The sequence below is a fragment of the Trachurus japonicus genome, chromosome 1 (assembly GCF_045865225.1).
Source record: "Trachurus japonicus isolate A0001 chromosome 1, Traja_1.0".
Lineage (NCBI taxonomy): Eukaryota > Metazoa > Chordata > Actinopteri > Carangiformes > Carangidae > Trachurus > Trachurus japonicus.
This window is the reverse complement of record NC_140907.1, coordinates 12,870,603-12,885,225: the sequence shown is the minus strand read 5'-3', so window position 1 is coordinate 12,885,225 and position 14,623 is coordinate 12,870,603. Positions and strand designations below refer to the sequence as shown.

At 38.1% G+C, this 14,623-nt stretch overlaps 3 protein-coding genes across 3 annotated transcripts in view; 2 read left to right on the top strand and 1 right to left on the bottom strand.

Annotated features, from left to right (window-relative positions):
• tppp2 (tubulin polymerization-promoting protein family member 2) overlaps window positions 1–3,159 on the top strand; it is a 6,833-nt gene extending 3,674 nt beyond the window's left edge. Inside the window, exon 4 of the mRNA XM_085791431.1 lies at window positions 1,883–3,159. Coding sequence (XP_085647557.1) covers window positions 1,883–2,074 — 192 coding nt within the window. The 3' untranslated portion in view covers window positions 2,075–3,159. The remainder of the gene's footprint in view (window positions 1–1,882) is intronic.
• A 2,101-nt stretch (window positions 3,160–5,260) lies between these two features.
• LOC146991470 (cerebellin-1-like) lies at window positions 5,261–6,960 on the top strand. Its single transcript, XM_085788309.1, has 4 exons — window positions 5,261–5,372; window positions 5,568–5,747; window positions 6,213–6,344; window positions 6,659–6,960. Exons 1-4 carry the CDS (start codon window positions 5,279–5,281, stop codon window positions 6,958–6,960), a joined length of 708 nt encoding a protein of 235 aa, XP_085644435.1. The 5' UTR covers window positions 5,261–5,278.
• A 2,883-nt stretch (window positions 6,961–9,843) lies between these two features.
• On the bottom strand, window positions 9,844–11,429 carry LOC146991469 (ecto-ADP-ribosyltransferase 5-like). The gene is made up of 2 exons (XM_085788299.1): window positions 11,355–11,429; window positions 9,844–10,608 (listed from the first exon to the last, which is right to left on the bottom strand). The coding sequence occupies exons 1-2, from the start codon at window positions 11,427–11,429 to the stop codon at window positions 9,844–9,846; spliced, it is 840 nt and encodes a 279-aa protein (XP_085644425.1).
• Between the last annotated feature and the right edge of the window lie 3,194 nt (window positions 11,430–14,623).

Sequence of the window (14,623 nt, the reverse complement as noted above, 5' to 3'; positions counted from 1 at the left end):
CAGGGGCGTCACTAGGTTTTAAGGACAGGGGGGGCTTAGCCCCCAGTAGATGCACAGGATGTGAGCGAATGTAGTGTGCAAGCACAAACTTTCACAATGGCCCAGAAAAAACACAATATTTAGAATTTAGAGTAAATTTAGAGTATTGAATCATGGCCTAGTTGAATCTAAGAATACGGTAAGTAAAGTAGTACATCTAATGAGTAACTGGGTAAAAGTAGATGCTAAAAAAAGTGAACCTGAGTAATTTTTCAGGTGTTTGACTATCATGGATATGTCCAGGTGAACTGGAAAACTAATTATATTTCACTAGTAGCCTGTGTCATAATGGTTATACACTCCATCCAAATACAGCTGTTTTTGGCTCATTTTGATTTCACCCAGACCTCCTCACATTTTCCAATTCAAATAAGACCAGACAACAGAAATGAAGTGCGACTCCAACTGGAGCAGATATTTATGGTAAAGAGTGCACATTTCACCCTAGAAACCCCTTCATCTTCTACACAACCAGGACCTTCACAAGAAATTTCAGATTTTTTTTTTTTCTGAGCTGAAATAGACATTGGGGGGTTGTGCAATGACTGACCCTGAGAATCATTTTAATTTGAATATTCTGCTTTTATTAGTAGTTTTATTTGGACTAGGTTTAAAAATATATATATATTTATACCTAGCCTATATTGTTATCATGCTGTTTTTATATATTCCTGTGTCTTACCTGATCTTATGCATCTTCAGGGCATGTCTCAGTCTGGCCTCTCCCTACAGCATTTCTCTCCCTGTCTGTCTGTGCTGCCTGCAGTGTCACCAGATATCATTAGTATTTTAAATTAATCCATTAAATAATCTGTTTTTACTGCTAAATGTTATTTTCTTTAACACAGCCAAGCTATAAAGTACCAGATGAATGTTACAGTAACACATTACACACATACACAGCACATAGCCTACACACACACACACACACACACACACACACACACACACACACACACACACACACACACACACACACACACACACACACACACGGCACATGAGACAGAGAGACAGACAGAGAGAGAGAGAGAGAGAGAGAGAGAGAGGAACACACACATGATGACAGGAGTGTTCAGGATCCCCGTTTAAAAGTTTTCCCCACCAGAATCTAGCCGAACTTTGGAGCATTATTTAGCCCGTTTTCTGACAAGCTATCATGACATGGCTGGTACCAACAGAAGCCTAGCATCTCCTGGTTTCATATGATATCTGTATCTTCGCTCTGGCTTTAAAACTGATCCGTTTACAACGCGATTAATATTTCACATGAATTCAAATTTTATCGCGGTCATTTTGACAACACTACTATTTAGAGATGTAGTAGCTTACTGTCTGATGCCTGCTAGTCCCATGGATGTATTATATTAACTAGTATTATTATATTATTATATTATAGTAGTATTATATTAACTAGCTAGTCCTCTTTTAGCTACAGGTGGACTTACTCTCCCTCTGTTGACATCAGAGCTCCTGCAGCCCGTCACTGCAGGCTCGGAGCGGAGCTTCAAACAAGCCGCCGCTACATGGGCGCAACCAACTCACAGCTGGGAAGGGGGTGGTCACACACTCAACAAACTAATTAAATTAAACAAATCAGAAATAACAAGAGACAAATGCGGTGACCGCTGGGGTTCTTAAAAGGAGAATATATGTCACATATATATATAAAAAAAAAAAGGTCACATAATAAAAGAACACCAAATTATTTGGGGGGGCTTAAGAATATTTTAGGGGGGCTTCAGCCCCCCTAAAATAGGCCTAATGACGCCACTGTGGAATGGTTAATGTCTGCTTATTATTGCAGTTAACTTTTGTGAAATCTTTATTCCATTGTGTTTAGAAAGTAGCAAAGGCAGCAGCAGTGGAGAGACTGACTGATACCGCCAAGTACACTGGATCACATAAGGAGCGGTTCGACGAGTCTGGCAAAGGGAAAGGGAAGGCTGGGCGTCAGGACATCCCAGACACCAGTGGCTATGTGTCATCTTATAAGGGCAGCGGCACCTATGATGAAAAAGTGAAAGAAGCATAAAAAAGTGAAAGAAGCATAATCCTGATGACAGATTATGAAAACCTTAACCTGAATCAGGAGTATTTAAAAAAAAGAAGAACAAAAAATGGTTGCTTTATTTTTGAAGACAAAAAATAGTATATGTACTGTACTATGGGCCTAACACTTTGAAAACAAGTCAACAAAAAAACATACAATTGGCCTTTCAAGGTTTTCATAAGCGACGACCAAGTTGGGAAATTTAGAGAAAACAAAAAAACCTAAATATAATTTATTAATCCATATATTCAAGGGATGTGTTCTGTGTATATTTTTAGCTATTTGACAGACACCAAAATATTGCACTTGTGGTTAAGCATGCATCATAGACACTAACTCTTTGAACCACGGTTTAACACTATGCCTTGATGTACAGTGGATGATTTCATGTGTTGCAATACTCAGCTAATGTGATGCTATGATTATTTTTGCCAGTTTCAAGAAAAGACACACTATCAGTGGTCACTCCTTCATTTGCTAAGTGTATCACTTTATCTTCCAGTGCCTTTTACTGTATCACTAAGTAGTGCCCATTATTATTCTTGTCATGCAATGCATTCATATTATTAATACATTTTGGCTTGTATGAATAGACTACATGTGTGTAGTGATGTGTAACAAGCAGCAAAGACCAAATGTTAGAGTGTGATGATGTACTTTATAGGTCACTCTAATATTTTATTCCACATTGTTCTCTAATTATTGATGCTCATGTAATTCATCGTTCCACATTCCACAGGCTTAATGAATAAAATTCACATCACATCAGTTTTCTCCTATTTTAAGGGGCTGGGGAATGCATATAATGAGAAGTGAATGTTAATCTAAATAAACATTTGAAAATGTGTAACTGTCTAACATGGATACACAGTATCTAATTAAATATCAGTGAGTGTGAGATAACAAAAGAAAATTCCTTGGGTGCTTTTTACTTGATTGTACACAGCATCTGGGGAAACATCGTAAAGGTTTGTCAACGCATTATAATCTCCTCAAAACCATGAATGGGAATTCACTTTAACTGACATAATGCTCTGTGGTTTCTAAGTAAATGTATGATCCATACCGTACTACTATACTGTACATGTCTGGCCTCTGTTACATGTGTTGCTGATTTGAGCTACACAAAAACCATTAAGGAGAAGATTTGCCATGAAGAAAAAGTCAATATCTAAAGTATGTTTTCAAAAACAGGTCATAGTTTCTTTCATGAAAGTAACGCTCACTGAAGCCCTCCTGGTTTCCAGAAATAGCCAGGATACAGTTTCACAACATAAAGACTCCACATAAAACAAAAACCGCTCACTTGACACTTACCCATCCTACCTAGACCCTCCTTGTAATATGATACTCATGGCATTTAGGAAGGATTCATAGGAACCATTTAACAGTGCTTTTCATGGTGCACAACTTTTCTCTTATATAAATAACACTATAGCCCTAGTCTGATAAGCATCAGTTAAGTTTTGGATGAATACTAGCTTAGAATTTCATTATACCAAGCCTGTATTCTGTGTTTTGTCAAGCCCAACTCATGATTCAGAGACCTCAACACACAATGAAGGAAAAAAAAAAAAAAATTACTGATGCTGATGATTAGCAGTCAAATTTCTGTATTAACTGCTTTTTCGGCCAGTAGAAAGAAAATCTGTCAACAACTGACACAATGTGACAGTAAATGTATTGATTCATAGTCAGAGAAAATTTGTTTCTACTGCTCTGTAGTGGAAAAAGCTGCCTAATACTCTGGGAAAATATGGTGATGACACAGGAGGAAAGCAGTAAAAGTGTGGACCATAAAACTCAGAAAGCGCTAAAGGCGTTGGGAAGCTAAAGGGACTTTAAATTCAGATAATAATCATCTGTGTAGGGTGAGCAAGAACACCTTTCATGTCTCTTCATCCCATGTTACAGTATATGCAGTCAATCAATCCATAGCTACAGCAACTTTAACGTAATGATTGGGATATTCAGAATAAGAACTCCACTTTTACAATAGATAAGGTCGACAAACCAGTGCCAATTTGAGAGAAGAAATATGTTTGCTTTATAACAGAGTTATATACAAACATTTAACATGTATTTTCCATGTACTGTATATTGGAAACCAAAATTCAAACTTACAAAACTACATATTGTAAAACATCTGAGGCTCCTGAGAGTTTTAGCTCCACATGTCTCCTTCATGGTCTGATGATTATGGACCGGACATACACACACCACTGGAAACATCAGCTTGGACTGAAGTAGGCCATTCTTTGAACCAGTAGTGTGATCAGTGATAGGTGCAGGGGGATAATGCAGCAGGCTTATCATGAACAACAAACTGGGAGATCCTATCAGTTAATTTGACACCTCTGACCCAATAACCACTGTATGTACACACTGGTTCTATGAGATGCAATCTGTAGGAAATTTTGATATACACTGGGGAACACATGTATAGTCCCCGCTTAACCCTCCCACAGATCACACCTGGAATAAGTAGCACAGGGTAAAAAATGTGTATGGGAGCAGACTGAAGTAAAGGTAATAGACCATTCACTTGAGAGTGCAGGGTTCCAGCTGACGGCACACAGATATTTCTCCACCCATCTGGAAATAAAACTGCTGTGATAAGGAACAGTGGTCAAGGAAAATTGTCAGTGTGGACACTACAGGACAGGTACGCACTACTTTTTTCAGAATGAGTTGTCGATGAAGGTAGAATATATGATTTCATGTGGATACAGAGAGAGGAGATTCAAGTGAGTCAAGTATTTTGTACAAAAATATGAGGGAAAAAACCCCCAAAAGACCTAATTTTCATGGTCTTTATGTTCTCATAGGTATAGGTGCAGGTATTTTGGACACTCAAAACCAGCTTATTTACTTCACTTAGCAAAACTGGCAATAACTTATTCAGCAAAATATCATTTAAAATGTCTGGTATAACTCAATATAATAGTGTTCACAGGTGTGTGTAACGCTAAGGATTATTTCTGAACAGGAGCATATTTGCAATGATCATCTCTTTTGAACCTATGAAAAATTTTGTCAGCTGACTTGAATTCATTCATTTTATAGCAAAGAACACCAATTTCCAATTGATTTGCTCTTACGTTGTGTATTAACTCCTTGATGGTATAAATTAAGTTGACATTCCCACAAACTTTTCTGTCAACAGGCATTTTCTTGTGTTGTGAGATGAAACCTATAGTATGCATTCTGTTTATCCTGGGCCTGCTGTGGGATAGTGTGGCATCTGAAACCACCATCAGCAGCCTGCGAGCAGCAGCAGGTAAACCACACTTTCACATAGGTGACAAAAATGTTTTATATCTGTTACTGTCACAAAGTTGATGGATCAAGTTTGTTGCATAAAAGGTAGTATAAATGTTAATGAAAATGGTTTGGGCTGCAAACTACATAATTATTTATCTATACTGTATGTCACTGGAGTATAGCATGACTTAACCTTCCCCTGCAATTGTAGTATCATGGGAGGAGGACCTGCCGTGCACAAAGTGGGACTGTGAGTGTGCGTTTAACCGCCAGCGGGGCTGCTGCTGTGCCTTCCATGAGCTTCAGGAAGCAGAGGATCAAATCTTAATGAGAATGATTGACCTGTCAAAGAAAACGTGGCAACTGGGTGACAGGATCCTGGAAGTCTTAGGTATTGTGTATAGTGAGACACTCGCAGAAAGAATCTGCATTAAGTTCAAGACAAAACATTTTTACTTAGAATTGCAAGTGCTCAAATTTTGTCTCAGCACTTTTAAAGACTTCAGGGATCACTTCATTTCATGTTTGGGTTAGGGTTCTTATCTTTGTTTGGCACAAATTCTCTGTAGCTTGGTAGCTAGCTATCTACGTACTGGAGTGAAGTCTTTTTTAATTATTATTATTTAAGGGGTATGGATGCCCTAAAAAGATAAAAGTTCATTTTTGAATTTCAACTAATAACTGAGTAAGATCTGATCAAAAGCTCTGGAGTTTCTATACAGTAATGTATAAACTAGCTTAGTCCAAGGTTAAATATATTTTGTCTGTCAGTCATTTAATATATGCATCATTAACCAAAGACATTCTGTTTGTGACATGAAATGATATGAGGATGTGTTTGCCTCTCATTACTCAGGAGGGATACGAGTTGCATTTACAGCCTCACTCAGCCACCGAACAAAATGTCTTGGACCTTTCACCAGAAACAGTCCCATTCCTTATGATGTAATCACCCTTAACCAAGGAAGTGGATATAACCCTGCATTGGGTAAGTGCTCACAAGCAATCATTTTAACACCATATAAAGCTGGGATATATACACTGACAGAAATGATAAGCAAGTTTACCAAAAATAAGCCCTGTAATGAGTTGGTTTAGGATTTGGTTGACAGCAAAGAACAATGCAATAATAATTTGTTTCAAGGAGAAAGGAGTGAGTAATTCATGAATGGACTGATCAACATTACTGCATATTAGAATTAACTCTGTGTTTACCTCTAACCGCCCTTGAAACTCGGAAATTGCATATGAGTGCAAATTTAATTGATCATAATCTATAATTCATTATCATTATTCTTCCAGGTATATTCACAGCACCACGTTCTGGGCTGTACTCTTTCTTTTTCTCAGTCTACTCCATGGTGGGAGTGGCAGGGGAGAGGATGTACTACAAGGTGCAACTCATGAGAAATGGGCAGGTGGTGGCCTCCACTTGGGAGGACAACAGGGATGATTCAGAAGACAGCAGTTCCCAGGCTGTGCTATTGTCCCTGCAGCAGGGCAGCCAGGTCTATGTAGAGCTTCTTAGTGGTAGGCAGCTGTGTGGGAATATTGAGGGCCTGAACTCCTTCTCTGGCTCATTGATTTACCCTGCTCTCACCTAATATGTTCACTTCACTGTGGTTTTTTTTTCTCAAACAGTAAATTTGAAATGATGACATGGAAATAAAAATGAATGTCAAATACATAATTTAAATCACGTTAATGCCAAATGTGTAAATGTGCAGTGTGTGTGTGTTTTTTTTAAATATACATTTATCAAAAGCATAATCAAATGTATTCACATTGTATTTGAATAAATGAAAAAAAAGAACAGAGAGAGTATAGCACTGAACAATACCATATAATTTTGCAGATAATGATGATGTAGATGTATTGATATGCATTATATAAACATGGAATCTATACTACATTCAAACTTTTAAATTTTCGTCTTTCTGTTGATTTTAAAATTGTAAAAACCATTTTGAATTGAGTATTTTTTTTAAAACATGAAAAAAGTTTTCTTAGTCCAATTTATGGTTTATCTACTGAGTAGGCCTATATGTTAAAACTGTGAGATAGAATTACAGTGCTATCTAGTGGTGAGTCAGGGTACAGTGCAAAACTTTATTTTTATGCTTCTATTGTACCTTCTGCCTGTTTTGAATGTTGCACTATCATAGCATTTTCAGTGAATGTCACAGAGTTCTATTTCAAGCTGTGGGAATAGTCAGTGTAGTTTATACAGTATGTCCTTTTTTTTCTTTCTTTTTTTTAACCAAATTGAAAAAACAAACAAACAAAAAAACCCAACTCATATGGCCACTCGGCTCCTTCCCTGTAACCATACCACAACTGGCCGAGCTAAGGCAGCAGTATACTGAGCTTGATATTTACAGAAAATATATTACATAACTACAAGATTACTTTATTTGTCACATACACAAGTCATGAAATAACTTGCAGCGAAATGTCTCCTGGTTGCTCCTGAACTGGCCTTATAAATATAATAAATAAGATGAATATTAATAAAATAAAACTAATATGATGTAAATAATGTAATGAGAAATTAAAATATGTGCAAGGGTGTGTGTGTGTGTGTGTGTGTGTGTGTGTGTGTGTCAGGCTGAGTCCTGGTGGTGGAGGGAGTGGTCAAGTAAAGTCCTGGTTCAGGAGTCTAATGGCCTGAGGAAAGAAACTCCTCCTGAGTCTCCCAGTTTTGGCCATCAAACCGTTTTCCTGATCTCAGCAGTTGGAACAGGCAGTTGCAGGGGTGAGACTCTAAACTTCCTCAGCTGCCTCAGATGGTAAAGACGCTGCCTGGCCTTCTTGGACTGGGTCTGTAACAGCCTTTTGACCATCTTTTAAATTTTAAAATTTGCTTTACAATTAAATTGAATCAAAATTCAGATTCACAGATTCTGCATTGTTTCTTTCCGGGTCAGAGAACACAACAGTAGAGGGACTTCGCGAGGGACTCTGAGGCGTTTATTCTCAGACCCGGAACGGAACAATGTGGAAGCTGCGGTAAATCTGAATTTTGATTATATAATTATATTATTTATAATTATATAATTATGAAATGATTGTTATGTATCTGTGTATGTATATCTATAATATTATAGATGAATTATTGAAATGATGGTCAAAAGAATGTTACTTGTGACCACAGAACAATTTTGAAATTTGCCCGGAGCCCATTAATGAACATTGAAAAAACAATAGATTTTTGAACAGAAACGAATATCAACGTCCACACGCTGCAGTTGGGAGCATGGATGGCATGAAATGAACTGATCATAGGTGACCTGATATCTGAGGTAAACATCGATTACGACTGGAAATGCCCTTTAACACTGGTTTAGATAGGCTGTTTGTGTTGGCAGGCATGTTTTGAACAATGTATGTCTCATTTGATTTCTTAAAGCATTTAATTTTGACAGAGGTTAAGCAACTGGGAGGAGTGATGGGGTTATTAGTGGACAATCAGCATAATACAAAAACAGATGTAAATTTCAAGGCCATTAAAGCAGTATTTTTTCTTACTTTATCCTAAGTCTTAAAGTACTGTCAGATCATTCCCCATTGTTTTACTCGCAACTCTGGAGACTGCTTCATCTGTCTCTATAGGATGATGTGCAGCTAATGCGACTGTGATCCTCTTCAACTGGTCATACCCTTTGATGTTATGAAACAAAGCACTATTCTTTTCATCTGTCTCCTATACATAACTAAATTCTTCATCGGCTGGCTCTGCTCTGGAAGAAGGAGCTCCCCATCTCCATGACCCTCTCGCACTCTGCCGTCAACTGATCTTTTTCAGTTTATTTGCAGTTTCAAGCTGTTATTGCAGTGCAGCATTTTCTGCAGCCAGCTCCTTGTTTGCCCTTTTTTGAATCCATGGAGGTCATGCAGCATTTTACCCTAAGGACATATTTTGTTGTGCAGCATCCTAACCCTATCCTCAGAGTAACATAGACAAATACCCAACAAGTCCTTCAACCTAAACAACCAACCCCCCCCCCCTATCTACAGTCACATAACAACTACAGTCAGTCTTGTTTGTGTCCTCTTGTGTAATTAGACTTTAATGTTATCAAATATTTTCCGACTGCTGTGTGCTTAGGGGAGTGGTCTCTGTGTTATGTGTAGAGTCAACTTGGAGGTGATGTTTGTAAATTCAGTCTATAGCCTACATGTGTCCTCTCTATGCAGAATTTTCTATACCACATTATAGCCATTTTAGGACTACTAATTACAAAAAATGCAAGAATTTGAGCACTTTTTTTCTGCAATGATGAATTTATTCATTTGATGAAAAAAGGAGGTAAGAAGAATCCAACAACTCAAGCATGTGTCTTACTTCACAGTTGAGAAAGTCATAGAGATACAGTCATTAAACATTTGTTAAGGCAGAATTTTGCAAACTCACCGGGCAACAAAGACAAGAAGAGTATAATAAAGAAATCCAAACTAACATCAAGAATGTTTAGCTATACTGCACATCATTGACGAAGGTTGACAGATTGCAGGGCTGCAGCTTTGCAGTTGAGAGAACTCTTAACCCCAGCACTCTCCAAGATATACATGCGCTCACATGACTTTACTCCCAGTAAACTGTGAACATTAGCTTGGCCTTTAATTTCTTTAGTTATCTTGAATATCTCATAAGGGGGGATGAGCACCTCAGCTTCATCATCATTAAGTGAATAATTCTTCAAATCAGCACCTGAGCAGGTCACAATTTTAAAGCAGGTCTCATTCCCAAAATGTTCCAAATCTGACCTTTTAGAGCTAGAGGCAAAGAAGCCAAATCTCATAAATTGGTTTACTTTACCAGTGAATTTAAGATTGGTTCGTCTGTAAGTGGTGCTACACTTGTAATTTTCATTCAGAATCTGTATCGCAGATGTCAGCAGGAAATGCAAGGAATGGAATTTGAAGGAGTCGGAGGAGGTACCATATTTGTTCCCCTGTGTCCGAACTGCTTCATTTAATGTTCTGTAAAACTGTTTATATTCAGATGTATAAACACAGATAGCTTGCAGTTGATTTTTGCTCAGAGCTTTATCCTCTTTTTTACAATGTTTTCCTGCGTCGTCCCAGACATCCTTGAACAGAGCCATGCCCTGTTCTTGTTTTAAGTATTCATTGTTGACTTTGTCCATCATTTCTTTTCTGCAACCAAGGTACATGTCATCAACTGAATGCTTCATCATGTCCAGTTGGATCTCTGGTTTGGCAGTTTGTATTGTGAAGTTAAAATAGATCTAAAAAGGGACACAAAAAACAGGTGGTCAAATGGACAGTATTTCATTCTTGTGAGCGTGTTCATAAAGCTGGCCTACATGGTGAAAGGGATGAGAGGGTCAAAAGTTATTCTCAAAGGTAAGGGAATGATGATATCCAAGTAAGACTGCAAGTATAATACTACAGAAATGACCACAATTCCATTTTAACTTTCTTACTTTGTGGATGCAAATATAATTGCTAGTTGTATTGCGAAAATACACTTTCTGGGGCCTGTCCTGATCTGTTCAAGGTTGTAAAACTATGTATGGAAGAAACTTAGGCATGCAAGTTCAGTATTTTGACAACCACCTGTGGCTGTTTTTGTTAAGAGAGTACTCAGTTTTTGAATATTCCCACAACACTGGTTATGATACTGTAAAAGCTAGACTTGGTAAGTATATAAATCATCCAGTTGAAGCATTAGAGGCTGAGATTTGTGTCGTTAATCCAATCTGTATATTAGGGTTTAGGTGACAAATCAAGGAAAGACAGATTTGGTTCAGTGATAATATAGAATGCACCATGTCTTAGATCATTGTGGACGATTTGTGTTTGAAACCAAACCACAATCTTTCCCCAACCTTAACCCATTGCCTGTGCCTATGAAACAAATACTGTTCATACAATTCCTAAAATATATTTTCAGATTTCCTTTGAAACATTTGCTGTTGCAAATCAGTTGTACAGTACATAAATGTCCATTCAATGTTTTGGCTTCACTCACCCTCATGGAGTCTACAGGTACTTCCCAGCAAAGGAGCAAACACAGTGGAGCCAAGATCAGCATGGTACCCTTCATTGTTGCAGTTGGAAAATTGTTCCTACATAACCCACAAAACAAGTCAATGAATGTCAGCATTCATATTGTGCACCAGTACCACACAAAATACTTTTTTTGTGAAGGTGAATATACTCTTAATGCATTTAAAGATAAGTAAAAGTTGAATCGATTAACTCACCAGTCTTCACGATGAGAGGATGTTATGAGATAAGAAGTGGACGCCAAGGAAACCTTGCAGATCAAAGGCTTTGAGTACACCTCTGATCACCAGCATGTATTCAGGACTCATGGTCATCTGTATATATACCCTGACTTTGTGGTCAGACAGGTCATGAGTTCTCAATAATACCCACATTTCCATGACCAAACCATGTGGGCAGTCGGTATGTATATTTTTGTGCTGTGTGTCGAGAAGTGTGTTTTTTTGGAGCTGATTAGTCAAAGAATTTATTTTGACTGCAGGTGCTGGTGTCAAAATAGCAGAGTCTGTAATTCCATCACAATATAGAAAAACTAATGGTCAAAAGAGAGTAGGAAGTGGTAGCCATTTAGCAAGTGAGACCCCTTTTCTTATGTCTGTATTTGGTCATAGGAAATTGTAGTGGATGGAATTGGTTCATAATGTCTGTTCTGTATCGTCCCCATAGCAAATTCAGTTTTAAGTTCATCTTATACAAATAAGTATTATCTTTAATGATGAAGTTACATTGGATTTCACAGGCCAGGGAATCGAAGGTCCGTGTTGCAAAACAGGGATAATAGTGATATATTATTATTATAGACTATTGAGTCTAATAGCAGAAATTTGGCTCTGATGGTTGAGAGACTAATATTTGTGGTTGAGAAGTTTCAAAAAGTCAACTCATTTGTGAAAGAAGTAAGACGGAGTGATAAACCAGCAGTTCCCACACAGAACTTCACACATTCAGAGTTTCTGCGTCTTTCACACTTTAACCACACTGATGCGGTTGTGATGCTCTGCTCATATCCTTTGATATGAGGCATAGCATTATTCTTTTAATCTATTTCCTGTATATGACTAAATTCTTCTTCAAAGCCGATCACACTTTTGTTGTGTGATTCACTGAACAGACAGAGGTCACATAAATGTATAAACCACAAAAACCACACAATATTAGCTAAAAACTGCAGAGGGAATGCTCTGAATTTCTTGTGAGAACCAGAAAGAATTATCAGCTGTCAATTCAACTCCACAGGAGAAAAACAACAATAATAATTTATTGTACCTGTCATGTAGAATGAATTGTACAAACTTCCCAACTTTGTGCTTAAACACTGTTCTGACTGTGACACCTGATAAGGATTAATTGGACTAACTTGATTTGAAGGGCCCCATTTTCACTTTTGCCCAGACTTGCAACCAATGTGTGTGGTATCAGATGTACCATATCACAAGTAGGAAATGTTGTGCATAAACTTATTGCTTATATTTTTAAAAAGATGTTGATGATGTTTATGACAGTAATAGTACTGCAAGTGTACCATCTGTTTCTACTATGCTGGATATCCCCAGTTTCATATGACAGGACAGTGTGCTTTGACCTTTGGACCAGCAGCTATAGTCGGTCTCTCTGATAACGCAAAAGGTGTAACCCTCAGTTTCATGCCCATATGAGGGTGATTGATACCTTGGCCACTGTCCCATAGCCCATAACCTATAATTAAACCTTATTTTTTCTGGATTAAATTGTCTGTGCTGCTCGTGTCATTATTATTATTATTATTTTTTTTGGTCAACATGAATGGAAGTGTAGCTGGGGAAGTGTCGGTTGTAGTGGGGTTTGTGCCATATCTGTCCTCCGATTCTCTTGAATTGTGAAAATATTTACCCTAACTACAGCCTGATTGCAATGGTGGTATCTTTCCTGTCAAGCTTGCAATACTGTTCCTGACAATAGGTTTCACTTTGAGTGATCTGTGGCTGTTCTAAGGAAACCAAGGTGTCAGAGGCAAATGACATGTTTTCTTCCCTCGGTGGGTCTGAGCCTCACTTGACCTTTAGCCACTGTATTTTAAGATACTTTCCCACTGATGCAGATCCCCCTGCACAGTGTTATTTTTGAATTATTTTAAAATTTAAAGATATCAAGATTACTACTTTTTTTTGATACAGCTGATACATACAATGTTTTTGTAAATACAAGCCAAATGATTTGTCCTGGTTTGTCAGAACCAACTAGAATGAATTTCAATGTCAGTTTACAATGTTTGTCAGTATTTAACCGGGTACAACCATCTGAATCCTTTCTAGTTTCTATAAGTTTCTATAATAACAAACAAAAGTGTACAGGTGTACTTGTCGATATTTTGCGATTATTGCTATGGTCACTACAATAAAAGTCATGGCTTCATTAGGTTTAGACACAAAAACTATAGGTTTAGGCACAAAAACTACTTGGCTAGGGTTGAATGGAAGCACAGCTGAGGAAGTGAAACAGAGCTGAAAATTAAAGAATCAAGTAAGTTAGTGCCGTATGCATCCCTGAATTCTCTTGGTTCTGCAGCATTGAAAATTAAGTCAAACTCCACTGCAGCCTGAATGTAATGGTACCACCCATGCCCTATACTGTAGGTGACACACAGCACCCCGTCCATAGAGGTCGGAACTAGGGGTGCGCAGCCTGGCATCTGGCATAGTATGTAGCTGCATCTGACAGCTCAGTTTCATGTAGACTATGGCGACACCCTTTATTGGAGGCAGGCTTCTATCTGAGGGAGGCTTTTATTTCTAAATCCCTCCTCATCGTTCATTAGCTCATCTTCATCTTTCTCACGTGCTGTTCTCCTCGCTGTGCTGTCGGACCTGGGTCTCTGTGTCTGGTACGCTGTAAGGCTTCACTCCCATTCAAATCAGAGCATTTTCACAGCGCGCGCTGCTATCGGTCACCGGTCCCAAACGGGCTCCGCTCCAGACACGGAGCAGAGAACCAGGTCCGACGGTGCAATTTGTCCCTCTCAGAAGCAAAGAATGAGGTTGGCTTCACTCCCATTAGTCTTCACAGACAGTCCACAAAGTTGAAAGAATTTTGTCAGTTTGTTCCAGGCGACAGAGTTCTTCTTTTTTTTTTTTTTGGACCCGGCTTGTATTTACAGTAGGGCCGGCCTTTACGTAGTTCGCTTAGTAAACAATTGAATACCGACTATTATTTGAGGAAATACAGTATGCAGATTAGCAATAAACAGCAAGAAAG